This window comes from Zalophus californianus, chromosome 3 (assembly GCF_009762305.2).
Source record: "Zalophus californianus isolate mZalCal1 chromosome 3, mZalCal1.pri.v2, whole genome shotgun sequence".
NCBI lineage: Eukaryota > Metazoa > Chordata > Mammalia > Carnivora > Otariidae > Zalophus > Zalophus californianus.
This window is the reverse complement of record NC_045597.1, coordinates 76,080,059-76,093,434: the sequence shown is the minus strand read 5'-3', so window position 1 is coordinate 76,093,434 and position 13,376 is coordinate 76,080,059. Positions and strand designations below refer to the sequence as shown.

The following is a 13,376-nucleotide window of genomic DNA, read 5'->3' as shown; positions in this document are numbered from 1 at the left end:
CCACCCTTGGGGCACCTGGGTGGCTCAGTTGGTTAAGCGTCTGCCTTCGACTCAGGTCATGATCCTGGAGTCCGGGATTGAGTCCCGCATTGGGCTCCCTGGCTCAGCAGGGAGTCCCTGCTCCTCCCTCTGACCCTCTCATGCTCTCTTTCTATCTTATTCTCTCTCTCAAATAAATAAAATCTTTAAAAAAAAATGAAAGAACAACCGCCCAAAACCATAACAATAATTTTTTCACTTGTTTACAAAGTATGGAAAGAAATACAGCCCCCCCATCAGTTTTCCACCCAATTTCATACACACACATCACCTTGCCATTATCACCGTCATTAGTATCAGTTCTAAAATTGAGAGACTGGAAATAAAATTCCTCCTGGAAAAATAACAACCAACAGATTTCACTTTAAATGTAAAGGAGCAACAAAATTTATTGACTGAATTAAACACAACAGTTAAAATGGCAGTGTTGTATTTTCATTTTAAGATGTTTGAATGAAACAAGAAAAGTGCTATTAGTCCAAGCTTCTTACATTCATTAAAAGAGTGACTATCAAAAACAGCAACATGCACAATGATACATATGCACAAAATGGAATTATATCAACAAATATACAAAATACCCAAAATAAAATATTTACAGGTTTAAAAATATAAACATTGGTTCATTTATCCCATTAAATCATTGGAGTGGAGAAAGGAGAAAAGATCCTATTGCTATTTAGAATCCTTTTTTAAAACAAGTTTTAAAAACATAGAGTAGTTCTAGGAGATGATTTTTGATGTTTGGGGGGAATTTAACATTCTATTATAAAAATAATATCTATAAACCTACTAACAATTTTCCTCCTGTGCACAAAAATAATACAGCCAAAAGCTTGTCCTCAAAGACATGCCTGACTTTCAGGAAAACTAATTATAGAAATGGAGTTTCTCATTTGGGTCTTCTTTGTCATTATTTTCAAATAACCTGCATTCCCTATATTACACTGAGATATTCCATATAAATAACTTGGTCAAAAACCTGAAGTTAGCAATGAGCCTGGTAGATAGCTGGAGTCAAGTAAAAGTGACAAAAATTTACTTTGCCTATAACATCAGAACCATTTTCCCTGATGTTCTTGATAAAACGACCACTCTCAGATCCTTCATGTTCAGTTAAATGTGTCCTGGAAGCAATAAGAAAGCTATTGTATTACTTTATGAGAGTTTCTCTTCTTTTCTTTAGAAATAACTGTGTAGTGGGGGATAAATGGTTGCAATGCAGATATTTAGAAAGTTCACTAATTCCTTCAGGCTACCTAGGACCATTTCAATACTTGTGTTACAAGTATTTACTGTGTGTCCGCTCGGTGCCCCTATGAAATCTAACCAGGTATTTTTAGTATCTCTGCTTTAGCTTATTAGATGATCCAGGTAGGTATCTGAGAAAGTTAAATATGTCTCTGATAACCAGTCACCTTGGCTATATTTTATTAAAAATGTTATCTTCACACACAAAGCAGAAATTTACTCTATTGATTATTGAGTTATTACCACAAATTACCCTAGTTTACATTTTAATAGAATGACCACCTGTTATTAAAATCTTCCACTGTGTCTCATTAAAATGAAGCCTAAAATTCATTTTAAAAGCATTTTACCAAATGTAGGCAGGCCATATATTAGGAAAATAACCTCCTTAATTATGACCATGATGCAATTTCAAATGGATTTTACCTAAATACTGGAGGTATTAACAGAATCAGAGTGGGATAAAACAGAGGTTGCACGCTGCTGGATTCACTACTGAAATTGCTTTTGGTTTTAATATTGGCAAAACAGACATCAGATCACAAAATCTGTACATAGGTCTGCTTGTATGGAACTCTAAAGTAATTAATGAATATAGTCCACAATTTTGACTGGCCCAGGTGAGAAAAAAACCTGCTAGTCTCTGAGCTCTCCCTTTTAGGCTTGCATGTATAAAAGCCATCAAAGAATTAAAAATAAAAATACAAGTTCACTTTTAACTAAAACAGCCATCAGTCGGATGGTACCCACAATTACACAAATCGGGGTTGGCTCTTGCAGTTCAGAACTTTGATCAGTTTCTTACTTAAAACAAGTTTTACAGAAATTGAATCATATGGCTTAAAAAATGCATAATTAAAGCAGAAGCTATAGAGTTAGGTTTCTGATTCAAATTCTGTCCATTACTTAGGAAATGGGTGACTTGGGACAAAGTATTTCACCTTTGCGAGCATCATTTTTTTCCTCTGGGGATGGAGCCAATATCCACCCTGCATGGTCCTTGTGAACAGTGGCGATAAGAACATGAAAGGAAGCACCGAGCATCATCCTGGCACAGAGCAAACACACAGTATATGTTAGTTATTCTCCTTCGATATAAAATACTCAAATTCACGATGACTGACTTCTAGGTCTTCAATAATATTAGTTGAATGAATTAATGAATTGGAAAATATGAGTCAGGATTCAATGGCCATCGACAGAATGTAGGATGTGCTACTTTGGAAAGAGCCAGGAGCTTATCTCTGAAGTTCAGAATTGTATCCAGGCAAGGGATCACTCAGCTAGTCGCTATTTAAACAAACCACATGGAACAGCCAGAGCAAGCCTAGAGTGGGTTCATGGTGGAAAAACAAGGGCAACGTGCTTGGAATGACTGACATCCTACAGGGAAGAAGTGTTACCATGACAACAGGAGAGATTTCTGCCTATATTTTTGGTGTTAATCTCAAGAAGGAGAGGATACCGCCAAAAGAAAGCAGAGTGTTTGCCTATTAACTGTGCCTGGCTTCTCTGTCAGTGATATGAGCACCATCGTCTCGGACAAAAAACCAATTTTCAGCTTCATGGCATGGGTTAGCTTTGTTTCTGTTGGAAGTGAACTGTCATGACATTAAGTAGTTCTTAGCTCTTGTGTTACTCTTAAGTTACAGAAGAGTTTATGTTCCCATCCCAGAAGCTAGGGGAAAAGAGAGAGAAAGAGAAAGAGGGGAGGTGGGGGGGAGATGAGATGGGATGGAAACAAACAAAAAGAATGAGTTAAAGATGGCACATTAGGGAAATAATATTGCCTAACCCACATGGCTGCTAGGAGGACCATGTCAATATTTGTAAAGCTCTTAGTGGTCACTGGCACTTAGCAAGGACTCAACAAATGTTCATTATTGTTATAATTGCTATTATTATTTTGAGAGGAATTTGTGTGGCTTAATCCATACCACTCCTGTTCAAGTTTGCCGCATTCTGCTCCACCCCACAAACCATAAGCAACAGATGCAAAAAAAAAAAAAAAAGGTAAAGTAAAATAAAGATGTTTTTCATGACTGTTAAGAAAGTCCAATCACAGTACAGCTATGTGCGAGCCCAGACTGAAGGGGTTTTTATGAAGTATTAGACACAGTATATGCCCCACGAACACAGGTTGCATTGAATTAAAGTAAACGTCGGTCATAAAATATGCCCAGTTTCCGTTCTGGAGGCTTTGTGACCATTTTAATCTTTCCTTTTTCAGTTTGAGAAAGAACACTTTTCCATAATCATGAAATTATCACTCTGAATCACTCCTTAAAAGCACTATCTGGAGTGAGATAATAGCATTCTTTATAAGTGGCTATAGTTGCAACAAACCATCTCCTTTAAAGCATTAGCACAGTGCAAAGGCTTTGAGAAGCAGTTTATGACGGCCTTTACAAAATCCTCAGAGGCAGACAGGCGACTGACCTTGAGGGGGAACCGCACTTCCCACCTGACAACGTTACAGACACGTCTTTTTATGAAGTAAATCCTGGCCTCTTGCTTTCCCACACAGATATATAAGCCACCGCTCTGCCACGCTAGCTTCGGGTCCCAAACTGTCATGAATATTTGTGCATAAGGAATCAAAAATTCCTAAGGCCGAGTTTCCACAAATAAGAATGGTGCTGTTCATCCCTTGGTCTGTCTGACGAATAGGGAGGGGAAATGGGTAGGCCAAGGTATTCAGGTTTCTCCTCTTATTTCATGTGGGTACTTTGAACTGGTCATTCCCAGTGGTGATAAGAGACAATTGTGATGTGTTCTCTTTTTGTTTAAGAGTATAAAATTCTTGAATTAATTTTTTAAGAATGATAAGGGGAGCAAAGTATCTGTGAATGTATTGGAAGATGCCTTCGTAGAAACCCAGCACAGGTGACCAAGGCCAGATTGTCATCATTCAGGAGAGAAATCTGGAATGACTACAATCAGGAAATGTGTTCCACTATGCAAGAGTCAAAGACGCCACCATCATGACAAGCGTCCACTTATGGCTATCTGAGGGCACCAAGCAAACATCAAACATTGGTGGGTACAAAGGGAGAGGACAGAAAGCTACTTTAATCAATCTCTTCATACAAAGTTAACAGTCAAAAGGCTCTGAAAACTAATCTGACAAAGACATAAATAACAAAAACTCAGATCAGTCGAAGAAATCTTGATACCTAATATAGTTTTTTTTACCTTGGTAACTGTGCAAAGGGTTATTTGAATATTCATTTAAGTGCAAATACTTCAAAACTACTTCTGAGATTAAGGAAGAAAGGTTTTAGACCCAGTAAATCATCACTCTCATAGATGTTAAACACTTTGTATTTAAATAGGCAGATAATTTGTGGAAAACGTATCTAAAGGAAGTCCTTAATGTCCTGTCTGTCATTGTTGTCATTAGGTGAAATAATAAAAATCTTTTCCTCTAGCAATTGTTGAAAACGGCTGTAGTAAAATTTCTCCCAGTCGGTGCTAATGGAAGAATAAAAGCATCCAACTGCCATTAGTACTGATGCTAAAGTAGTTCAAGTAACATTGTCTGTGTAATGTAGTTATTAAAGTCAGGCTGTCTTTGTGCAGAGCTCTTAAACTCACTGATAAATTCAGGGCCAACAATTGATCTGACTTTTTCCTCTCTAATTTGTCCAGCTCTCTGACTAAAGAGACCTAATCAACTAAGCATCTCAGAATCATACACACACAGCAACGGTGTCATCAGCCCATATTTAATCTTCCATTAAAAAAAATCAGCAAATAGGCCAAATTAAGAAATGTATTAATAATAATTGGAATATAAATCTATTAAAATGCTGGGGGGGGGGAGCAATCTCCAGGAACATGAATGAGAAAAAGTAGCCCTTGGCGCATGCACACACACACACACACACACACACACACACACACACACACATACACACACACAAAGCAAGCGACTGTGGGTGGAAAAGGTTAAGACGCAGGCTTCCTGCATTGGTCCTGATTTCCCATCTAGCTACAGAGGCCATTTAATTAATTGCCTGCATCCTTCATTTTACTGGTGTGGGTGGAATTCTTAAAGACGAGAGTTTTTTAAAAGTGGAAAACATATGGAAAAAAGAAGGAAAAGAGAAAATATTTTACATCTTGTATAACTGCTTAATAGGCAGGGGGAAATGAAGGTAAGTTTTGCTGACATTTTCCTTTACTTATAACAAGAAGACACAGCATAGTGGTATAATGGCAGAAATAAGCCCCCAAAATTATGAAAGCAAAACTAGTTTGTCCCAGTGCTAACAAAATAGATTTATCAATAGATTGCCTTTACTGTTAGAATATTCTCATCCATACTTCAGGTACTCCTAACTTTCCTGTACAATTGAACGAATGAACAAATATAACTCTGTGATGGATTCACGCAGAGGAGAAGATAACCCTCACAAGAAAATGCACAAGAAGAAAATAAACATCCTTTGTTTTACGGCTAGGAATAAAATTTATGTTCTTTACATTCACTGGAGGAAGATGAATGCATTTGGAGTCTAAATAGTACTATCAGTGTGAAATCAAATTTAAATCCCTTTCTCAAGACAGAAATAATTTGTAAAATATTTCCAAGTGTACAGTACACGCCTTTGTCTGTTAGTTTGTGCACAGTTGAGTGCATAAGCACGTGTGAGTGTGAGTGGCTTTATGAATTCCTGTTGGTGGGTTCAGAGTGCTTAAGGCTATATCTGATTATAGGACCTCATCTGTATAAGGAAATTAAATATTAAAACACTACTTTGAAATAACATTAAGGATCTGACACAGTGCAATAAAATCCAGTAATCTGACTACTAAAGAAATTCAACAAATCTCTACCACCTCTTCTAATTGAATCATTGCAAATTTAAAATGGGGAACGATTTGCTTTATGCTACTGGCTCAAATTTGTTTGCCTTTGATGTCCGTTTATTTTGTTCCTTTCGTACTATTAAAATAGGTTTCCATATACTTAACTTGCCTCTTTCCTTCCTTTATAAAATAGAAAACAAGCTTGGAAAGCATATAATATCAGTTCATTACTTAGGCAATCTCTCTGGAAAATGGGAGCTATATAGAAGTGTTTGTGCCATCATATACATGTAGTTTTCCTTGAAAATGTCTAATCTTCCTGATACCATGAATCAATTCCTAGCAGAAGCTCCGGTCTTTTGATTAAACACACTGAAGTGCGTTTCAAAGAGGATATTATATAATCATTAGATGCTAATAGCATTCTAGGAACTGCTTCAGTTAATCACTCAAACTATCCAGGCATATGGTAACCCATCCTGAAATAAATGTCTCATCTAAAATAATAGAAAATATACATATCAGGAAACCACTTTTCAAAAAAAAAATCTTGACATAGAGTGTTTATGATATATACACTTGCCAGTGTTATATTCTGAACATATCTGTCTCAATTATGAATCTATAAAGCAAAAGTCAAATAACATGAAAAACTGTATTTTTCTATTGGGTTTTTAAAATATGTTCCTCATTTGGGACTCCCCATATTGTAGAATGGTTGAATCCGAAATTTTTATAACCAAGGTAAAAATCTCTGAAAACCAGGATTGAGAGTGAGAAGCAAATAGTCTTTTTACCCAAGACAAGACAGAATCATTCCTCTGGGACATCAACACAATAGACTTTTTTTTTTTTTTCCTGCATTGAGAGCCAGAGATCCCATATAAAACAAAAACAGAATTGCTTTTAGGTTACAGTACATAAAAGAACATCAGTGGTTCAGGGACAGTTATCATGACTAGTAATAAAACCAGATTTTAAATTCGAGGTTACTGACAGATTATAAAATGTTAACAGCTGGATAAACTGTAAAATATGCGTTATCTACACATGAAAATGTTACAGTTTATAAATGCTAAAATACTGTGTCTATTGGCATTTTAGTGAAATCTTTCCCTGATCCTCATTTCTTCACTGGGTGGGAAAGAAAAAGAAAAAGAAAAAGAAAAAACCTGCTCTGCTGAGCTTCTTATTTCTCCCCAAACAGATGCTCTAAACCAACCAAACCAAAATGCTCCTTTATTGTCCTAGTGGTAGATATTGACCTATTTGCATACCCAGCAACTGAAAGTAGGTAAGTTTTTGACCAATCAGTGATCCCCTCTGCTCATCAGGTAAATACCTGGCTCTTTCAGCTTTGCAGGTGTTTCCCACACAGTGATACAGCAAAGGGTCTTTTTTCTTTTCTCTCTCTCTCTCTCTTTTTTTCCTGGAAAGAAAAAGGAAAAGAAGGAAGGAGGGAAGGAAAGTGTCATGGAAGAGGAGGGGCTCCTCTGGTGTTGGCAGTCGTTCCTCCAGGCCCTCTCTGGGCCCTGGCCGCACCAAATATCATGGCATGATGCTTACATAGGTTTGGTTAAGTCCTGTTTTCTGCAAAGGCAAGTAAAGGTGACTTCCAAGTGTTCAGTGCATCAAAGGAAAAAAGAAAAAAAGTGATTTTTTTTTAAGGTAAAAAACTAAAAGTGCTTGAAAATAATTCTCAGGGAACTTATCTGGAGAGGAGAATCCCACGTGTAGCACCCTCTCTCTGGTGTATCCTGCCCCTGCTGGCGGCACAGAGACGTCCTCGGTCTAGGCTCTGGAGCTGGGATGGTCCTAAAAGCTTTTCTTTAGGAGAAGCAAAACTTATTTGAGTGGTTTCCAGGGAAAGTTGTATTCCTTGACATGTGGTCCATCCACCTTGGCTTCGGAGACCTCACAACTTTTTGGCACTGTCATGGCACGCCGCTGCCCGGAGGGTGGTCCCAGCCAAACCCCGGTTGCTGACCCTGCGGACCAGCACTTTGGAAACTGGGATTTTTGTTCTGGGCATCTCACTCCTGACTGGTTGCTGGTGCACTACGGGATGGCTGGATGGAAGGTTCGCGAGGTGCTTGATGCTGATAGGGATTTTGGAGTCCTTCAGCAAACTGCCTGGTGTTCGCAGTGGACAGGTGATGGTGCCTGGAGACACAGGCTTTAACCGGGACAAGCAGGACGTCTCCTCGTTGGCGGGAACGACCGCCGGGCTTCCCTCCGGATCTGCGTAGAGATCGTAGAGCGCGTCCCCGCTGTAGCTATCCCGGGGGATGCCCGCCTTTTTGCCGCTGCCCGCGCTGTCTTCCTCCGGGCCCGGAGTGGTGGAATCCCAGTAGCCCTCGTCACTATTGGGGATGCCTTCCTGCTGCTCCTTCTCGGGCTGTTTAGGCTCCTCCTTGGGATGGAGCTCGATGGGAATCCGGTTGAGCCTCCTGTGCTTGCCCAAGGACACGTCCTTGGACCCTTCCGCACACCTGGCGTCTTTGGACGTCTCGGCCACCACCTTGGTTTCCAGGGCTGCCGCCGCCTTGGCCGCTCCCTCTTGGGGCCCTGGTCCTTGGTCCTCAGTCTGGGAGAGCATGTCCCAGAATTCCTGGAGATAGGTGTCGTCCAGCTCCTCCGGGCTCGCCATCTCCTCCCCTCCTCCTTGGTAGGCCACCACGCCGGGGTTCTTTTTAGACAGAACTGGTTTGCCTGGCCCGGGGGCATGCTTGTCACAGCTGGGACCTGCCTCGTCCTCTTGGTCTGCAATAATATCTCCACAGCCTGTAAGAGAGTCAAAGCTTTTCAGTGAAGTCACGTCAGAAAACATCAAACAAATACGATCGGCCGATGGGTCTGAGGGTGGATCAACAGAGGAAGGGTCAGGGATGGCCGCCGCTCGGCCGCTGCCGCATTCCGAGTCGACAAGGGGGACGGTCTTTACCGGAACGTCACCTGTCCTGGAGGCATCCTCGGCCGTCTGGACCTCCCCAGCGCCCAGCTCTGGGGGTGCCCGGGGCTTCTCGGCGCGCCGATGCCCCGCGGCGTCCTCTCCCCGGGCGCTTTCGGCCTTAGGGACCCCGGGGCTGTGGGCCTCTCGGCGGTCCGGCACGTGGGCGCGATCGGCGGAGGCCGGCCCCGGCTCTCCCCCTCCGAGCTCACCTGCTGGGTCTCCCGGCGCGTCCCTGCTGGGCTTCTCCGGCTCGCCGGCGGGTCCGGGCGTTTCCTCCTTGACGCACTCCAGGCTGGCGGTGAGCGAGCCCGGCAGAATGAGGCCGCCCGGGGCCCCCGCGCGCTCGCCCTTCGCCTCCGCCTTGGCCCGCTTGTCCTTCTTGTGCCAGCGCATGCTGCTGAAGAGCCCCTTCAGCCCTCTCTTTTGTTTGCCGCCAGCCTTGCTCGCGTCCGCCGGCTCGCCCTTGCCGTTCTCCGATCGCCCGTTCTTCTTCAACAGGGAGAAGAAGCTGTGCGACTTCGCCACCGAGCTGTTGGCCAGGGAGCCCACGCCGGTCCCGGCCGCCCTGGGGGGACCCGGGTTCGGCCGCCCCCCGCTGCGGCCACCCCCGCCGCCGCCCCCGCTGTCGCCCCCGCCGCGTGGCTCCTCCTTCTTGCTGCTCTCCAGCACCACCACCTCCGCTAAGCCGTCGTGGGTCCGGCTCCTCACCATGCCCGTCGGACCCGAGCCTTTCCCATCCCCTTTGTTTTTGACCCCAAAAATGCTGGGCATGGTGCCACCCGATTTCCTCTTCTTGAATAATTTGAAAGCAGCTTTATTAATCTTCCCCGACGGCTGCTCGGCGGCCGGCGTTTCGGCAGCACAATCACAATGCAAGTCCATGTCTGCCGCGAGGGTCCGGGCCCCGGCCTCCTCCTTCCTCCTGCAGACCCCCGCGGACGCGCGATCGCCGCCGCCGCCGCCGCCGCCGCGCTCGCTGACAGCCTCGCCGCCGCCGCCGCCGCAGCCGCTGCTCCTGCTTGTCTCCATGGAAACCGAGAGGGCTAAGCAGCTTTCGTCAGCCGTGGGCTCGCGCCAGGCCACTGTCATCCGTATTCTAAATCAACCTGAGCCACTCTTGCTGCTGCCGCCGCCGCCGCCGCCGCTGCAGCAAAAGAAACACACAGAAAAGACCATCTCCCCTCCCGCCAAGGGCTTATATAATACCCTAACCCACTTCGGATCCGACTTGGCTTTGTGCTGCATAGTTTGTGTGTGTGTGTGTGTGTGTGTGTGTGTGTGTGTGTGTGTGTGTGTGTGTGTGTGTGTCAAGAGCAGGCAACAGAGCCTCGAGTCGATTGCAGAAATTAGAGTCGCCTTTATGGAATTCAGATTCCATCCAATCTTACCCACCTTCGGACTCCTCCTCTAGATAGGCTCTTTCCAGAAGCCCAATCGTGGATCACAAGATACCCCCAAAATGGACAAAGAAATTCAACCCAATACACGATGGTTATTCCTCTGAGCGCCTATCCTGGACTTCATGAGTCTTTATGTCTTTCCCGAGCCTTTCATGTCTGTCCTTATCATTTGGGCACCAAGCCCAGCAGGCATGGAGTGTGCCTGTTTACATCTGTGTCTTGTCCACTGCTGAGCACAATCTCGGGGTGGATGTTGAATCCTTACTAATGCGGTTCTGATTCTTGTGCAAAAACACCAGCCATCAGTCGAATACCAATTAGCAACTCTTTGCAAGGAAAGTGCAACAGTTCTGTAAGGTGGAAGTTGACTGGTCCTTAGGGACAACCCTGGCTTTTATCCCAGACTCCAGCTCCTGGGGCTCAGGTCACAGAAGCCACTGCCTAGCCTGCATTTGGTCACAATGGATGAGTGGAGGGTGGAGGACACAGTTTGAGAATCTCCCCAGGTGGTCCTTGGAGTCCAGGGTCTGCCTTCTTCTTTTCCATTAGGCAGGACATGGGCTTTACTCCTGCCCCCCACTGCTGCCACCCCCTACCCCCTTCACTATCCCCCCAGGGCTTCCTGCAGCCCCCTTCCCCTATGGAACATGGAAAAGCCTGGCAGGATGCTGAGTGCCCAGGAGTCTCTGCAGCTGCTCTGACCCACATAATCTGGGGAAAATGGAAACCTTGTCCCAGGGAACATCCCAATCTGGGGATCTTTTCTGTAATCTGACTTTGAAGGTGACTGCTAATATTGTAACCTTTACACCTAATTTCCTGATCCTAACTGAAGGCTTATTAGCAATAAAAGAAGAAATTTGGAGAAGCGCATATATATATTATCTATATATAATATATATGTTTAATACTTAATAATATGTGATAAAGATGTAATATTAACATATCATTTATTTTATTCATAAATATTATTTAGCAATATGTGATATTTACATACATGTGAATATCCGTCTTTTCCCTAATCATCTCCAGCTTCATTTTTTATGAGCTACTTGCATTATACCCAGAACCTCCATTCTTTCTGGGTTGAAGTCGGAGTTTTACTAATAACATGTTGGCCAAGGCAGGTCCTATAGCATGGAACACAGTTGGTTTGAATTTAGGCCTGGGGTTTGTTAGCTGTATACTTGCCCTTTTCTGTTGATTTTTATCAAGAACATTGTTTTATAAAATTTAAAAAATAAGGAGTTTGGATTCAGGAGAGGTTTTCATTCTCAGCATTTTTTTTTTAAAAGATTTATTTATTTATTTATTTATTTATTTATTTATTTTAGAGAGAGCATATGAGTGGGAAGAGGGGCAGAGGGAAAAGGGACAGAATCTTGAGCAGACTGCCTGCTGAGCTTGCAGTCCAACTTGGGGCTTGATCCCACGACCCTGAGACCATGACCCAGAGACCATGACCTGAGCCGAAACCAAGAGTTGGATACTCAACCAACGGAGCCACCCAGGCACCCCCATTCTCAGCATTTGAATCTGACCAGGTCTTTGCCACTATCGGCACACGTGTCCCCAGGACAGGGTGTAAAACTGAGACCAGAGAGGCTTTTGCCAGTTCTAACTGACCACTTGCCATGATGCATCAGGGTCTTCATTGTTGAGGGGAGGGAAGAGGTATGAAGAACTATAAAGAGAAATGCATTTGTTATTTCTTCACAAGCTTTTAAAGGCAGCTGAAAATCTTTTTCAGTTCTTTTACACACACATACAGTAGCTCTGATTGGTGGGTTACTACCTAACTGTGTCAGTCTGAAAGAGTTTATGACAGGAATCAGGAAAAAGTGAAGTCGCCTGTAAAAAGTCTCCCCTTCTCCATACCTGAGCCTGATGTTGGGAGAAGGTGGACCGCTTATTCTGCAGAGCGCTGGCCTATCAAGACAGGCGGTGTGAGTCTCATTTACATACAGTCCTTGCCCCCCCCCCCCCCCCCACCACTCGTGGAAACCTGTAGCCAGGACTTTGGGCTGGGTATCATTCCTTTGAGATACAGACCTCAAACAAAGAGAAAGGGACAAAGCAGTCTTCAGTCTGGGGAAGTTGCTATGATGGCGAGTCCCTGGCCCTGAGGCAGAAGAAAACAGGGACAATCCAAATCCTCCTCCTCCAAAGGCCCCAGAGCAAGGGGAGCTTTAGAAGCCATTGTGTGAATGGGGACCTTCAAATATTCTCTGACCCAAGAGCCTTGTTTTGGGGACTATCAGCAAAAGGAGAGTGCAGCCAGCCTATAGGGATCTTACCAGAAAAATCAGACACGTGGTGGGAGAGCACCCCCTTCCCAGGGCCCAGGAACCAGCGAGGGAGGCGGATGGTTAGAGTTCTAGCCCAACTGCTGGGTGGCAGCCTGAAGCCAAAGGCCATTGTTATGAACCGTCTCAAGGGTTTACTCACACCTTAAATCGTTCTTCACAGTCAAGAGTCAGGGAAGCAAAATCTGTATTTGCACAAAATGGTGACTTTTGTCCCAGAAAGATAGATCATGACAGTGAAGATAATTTTACCAGTGAGGATAGTTTTATCCCTGTTTGGGGTTATGGTTTCCTCTTTCATTCTTTCTCCCCTACTCCACCATAGCCCCCAACCACTTCCCAAACCTACCATTTGAGAGAGCAAACAGGAAATTAGAGTAGAAAGGAGCTGAGGATAAATGTTTCAGAAAAACGCTGTTTCAGAATGATAGGATGGTTTGCAAATGTGAACAGCAAGCGGGTTTTGCTGGAGACATGTGCGTGCTTTTCTTTTTTGGCACAAGGGAGTGTTTATTATTCAGTCGGGGCTTTTCTCTCTGGGTAACGAGCATCTTTGGAGGAGGATTAACAAAACAAGAAAAAAAGATAAGAGAAACACAGGAGGAATCATTT

General features: G+C 43.7%; 1 protein-coding gene across 2 annotated transcripts; it reads right to left on the bottom strand.

The window, feature by feature from the left end:
* Positions 1-414: 414 nt before the first annotated feature.
* Positions 415-10,526, bottom strand: AMER2 (APC membrane recruitment protein 2). 2 transcript variants are annotated; one of them, XM_027590839.2, is made up of 3 exons: positions 10,451-10,517; positions 9,268-10,202; positions 415-8,889 (listed from the first exon to the last, which is right to left on the bottom strand). In XM_027590839.2, exons 2-3 carry the CDS (start codon positions 10,145-10,147, stop codon positions 8,021-8,023), a joined length of 1,749 nt encoding a protein of 582 aa, XP_027446640.2. In that variant the 5' UTR covers positions 10,148-10,202; positions 10,451-10,517; the 3' UTR covers positions 415-8,020. The 2 variants fall into 2 exon arrangements, with proteins under 2 accessions (XP_027446640.2, XP_027446639.2); XM_027590838.2 differs by having other exon boundaries at positions 7,771-10,202; positions 10,451-10,526.
* Positions 10,527-13,376: the final 2,850 nt, after the last annotated feature.

Excerpts from the sequence above, each read along its gene's own strand:
- AMER2 (XM_027590838.2), bottom strand. The coding sequence starts at position 10,147 with ATGACAGTGGCCTGGCGCGAGCCCACGGCTGACGAAAGCTGCTTAGCC.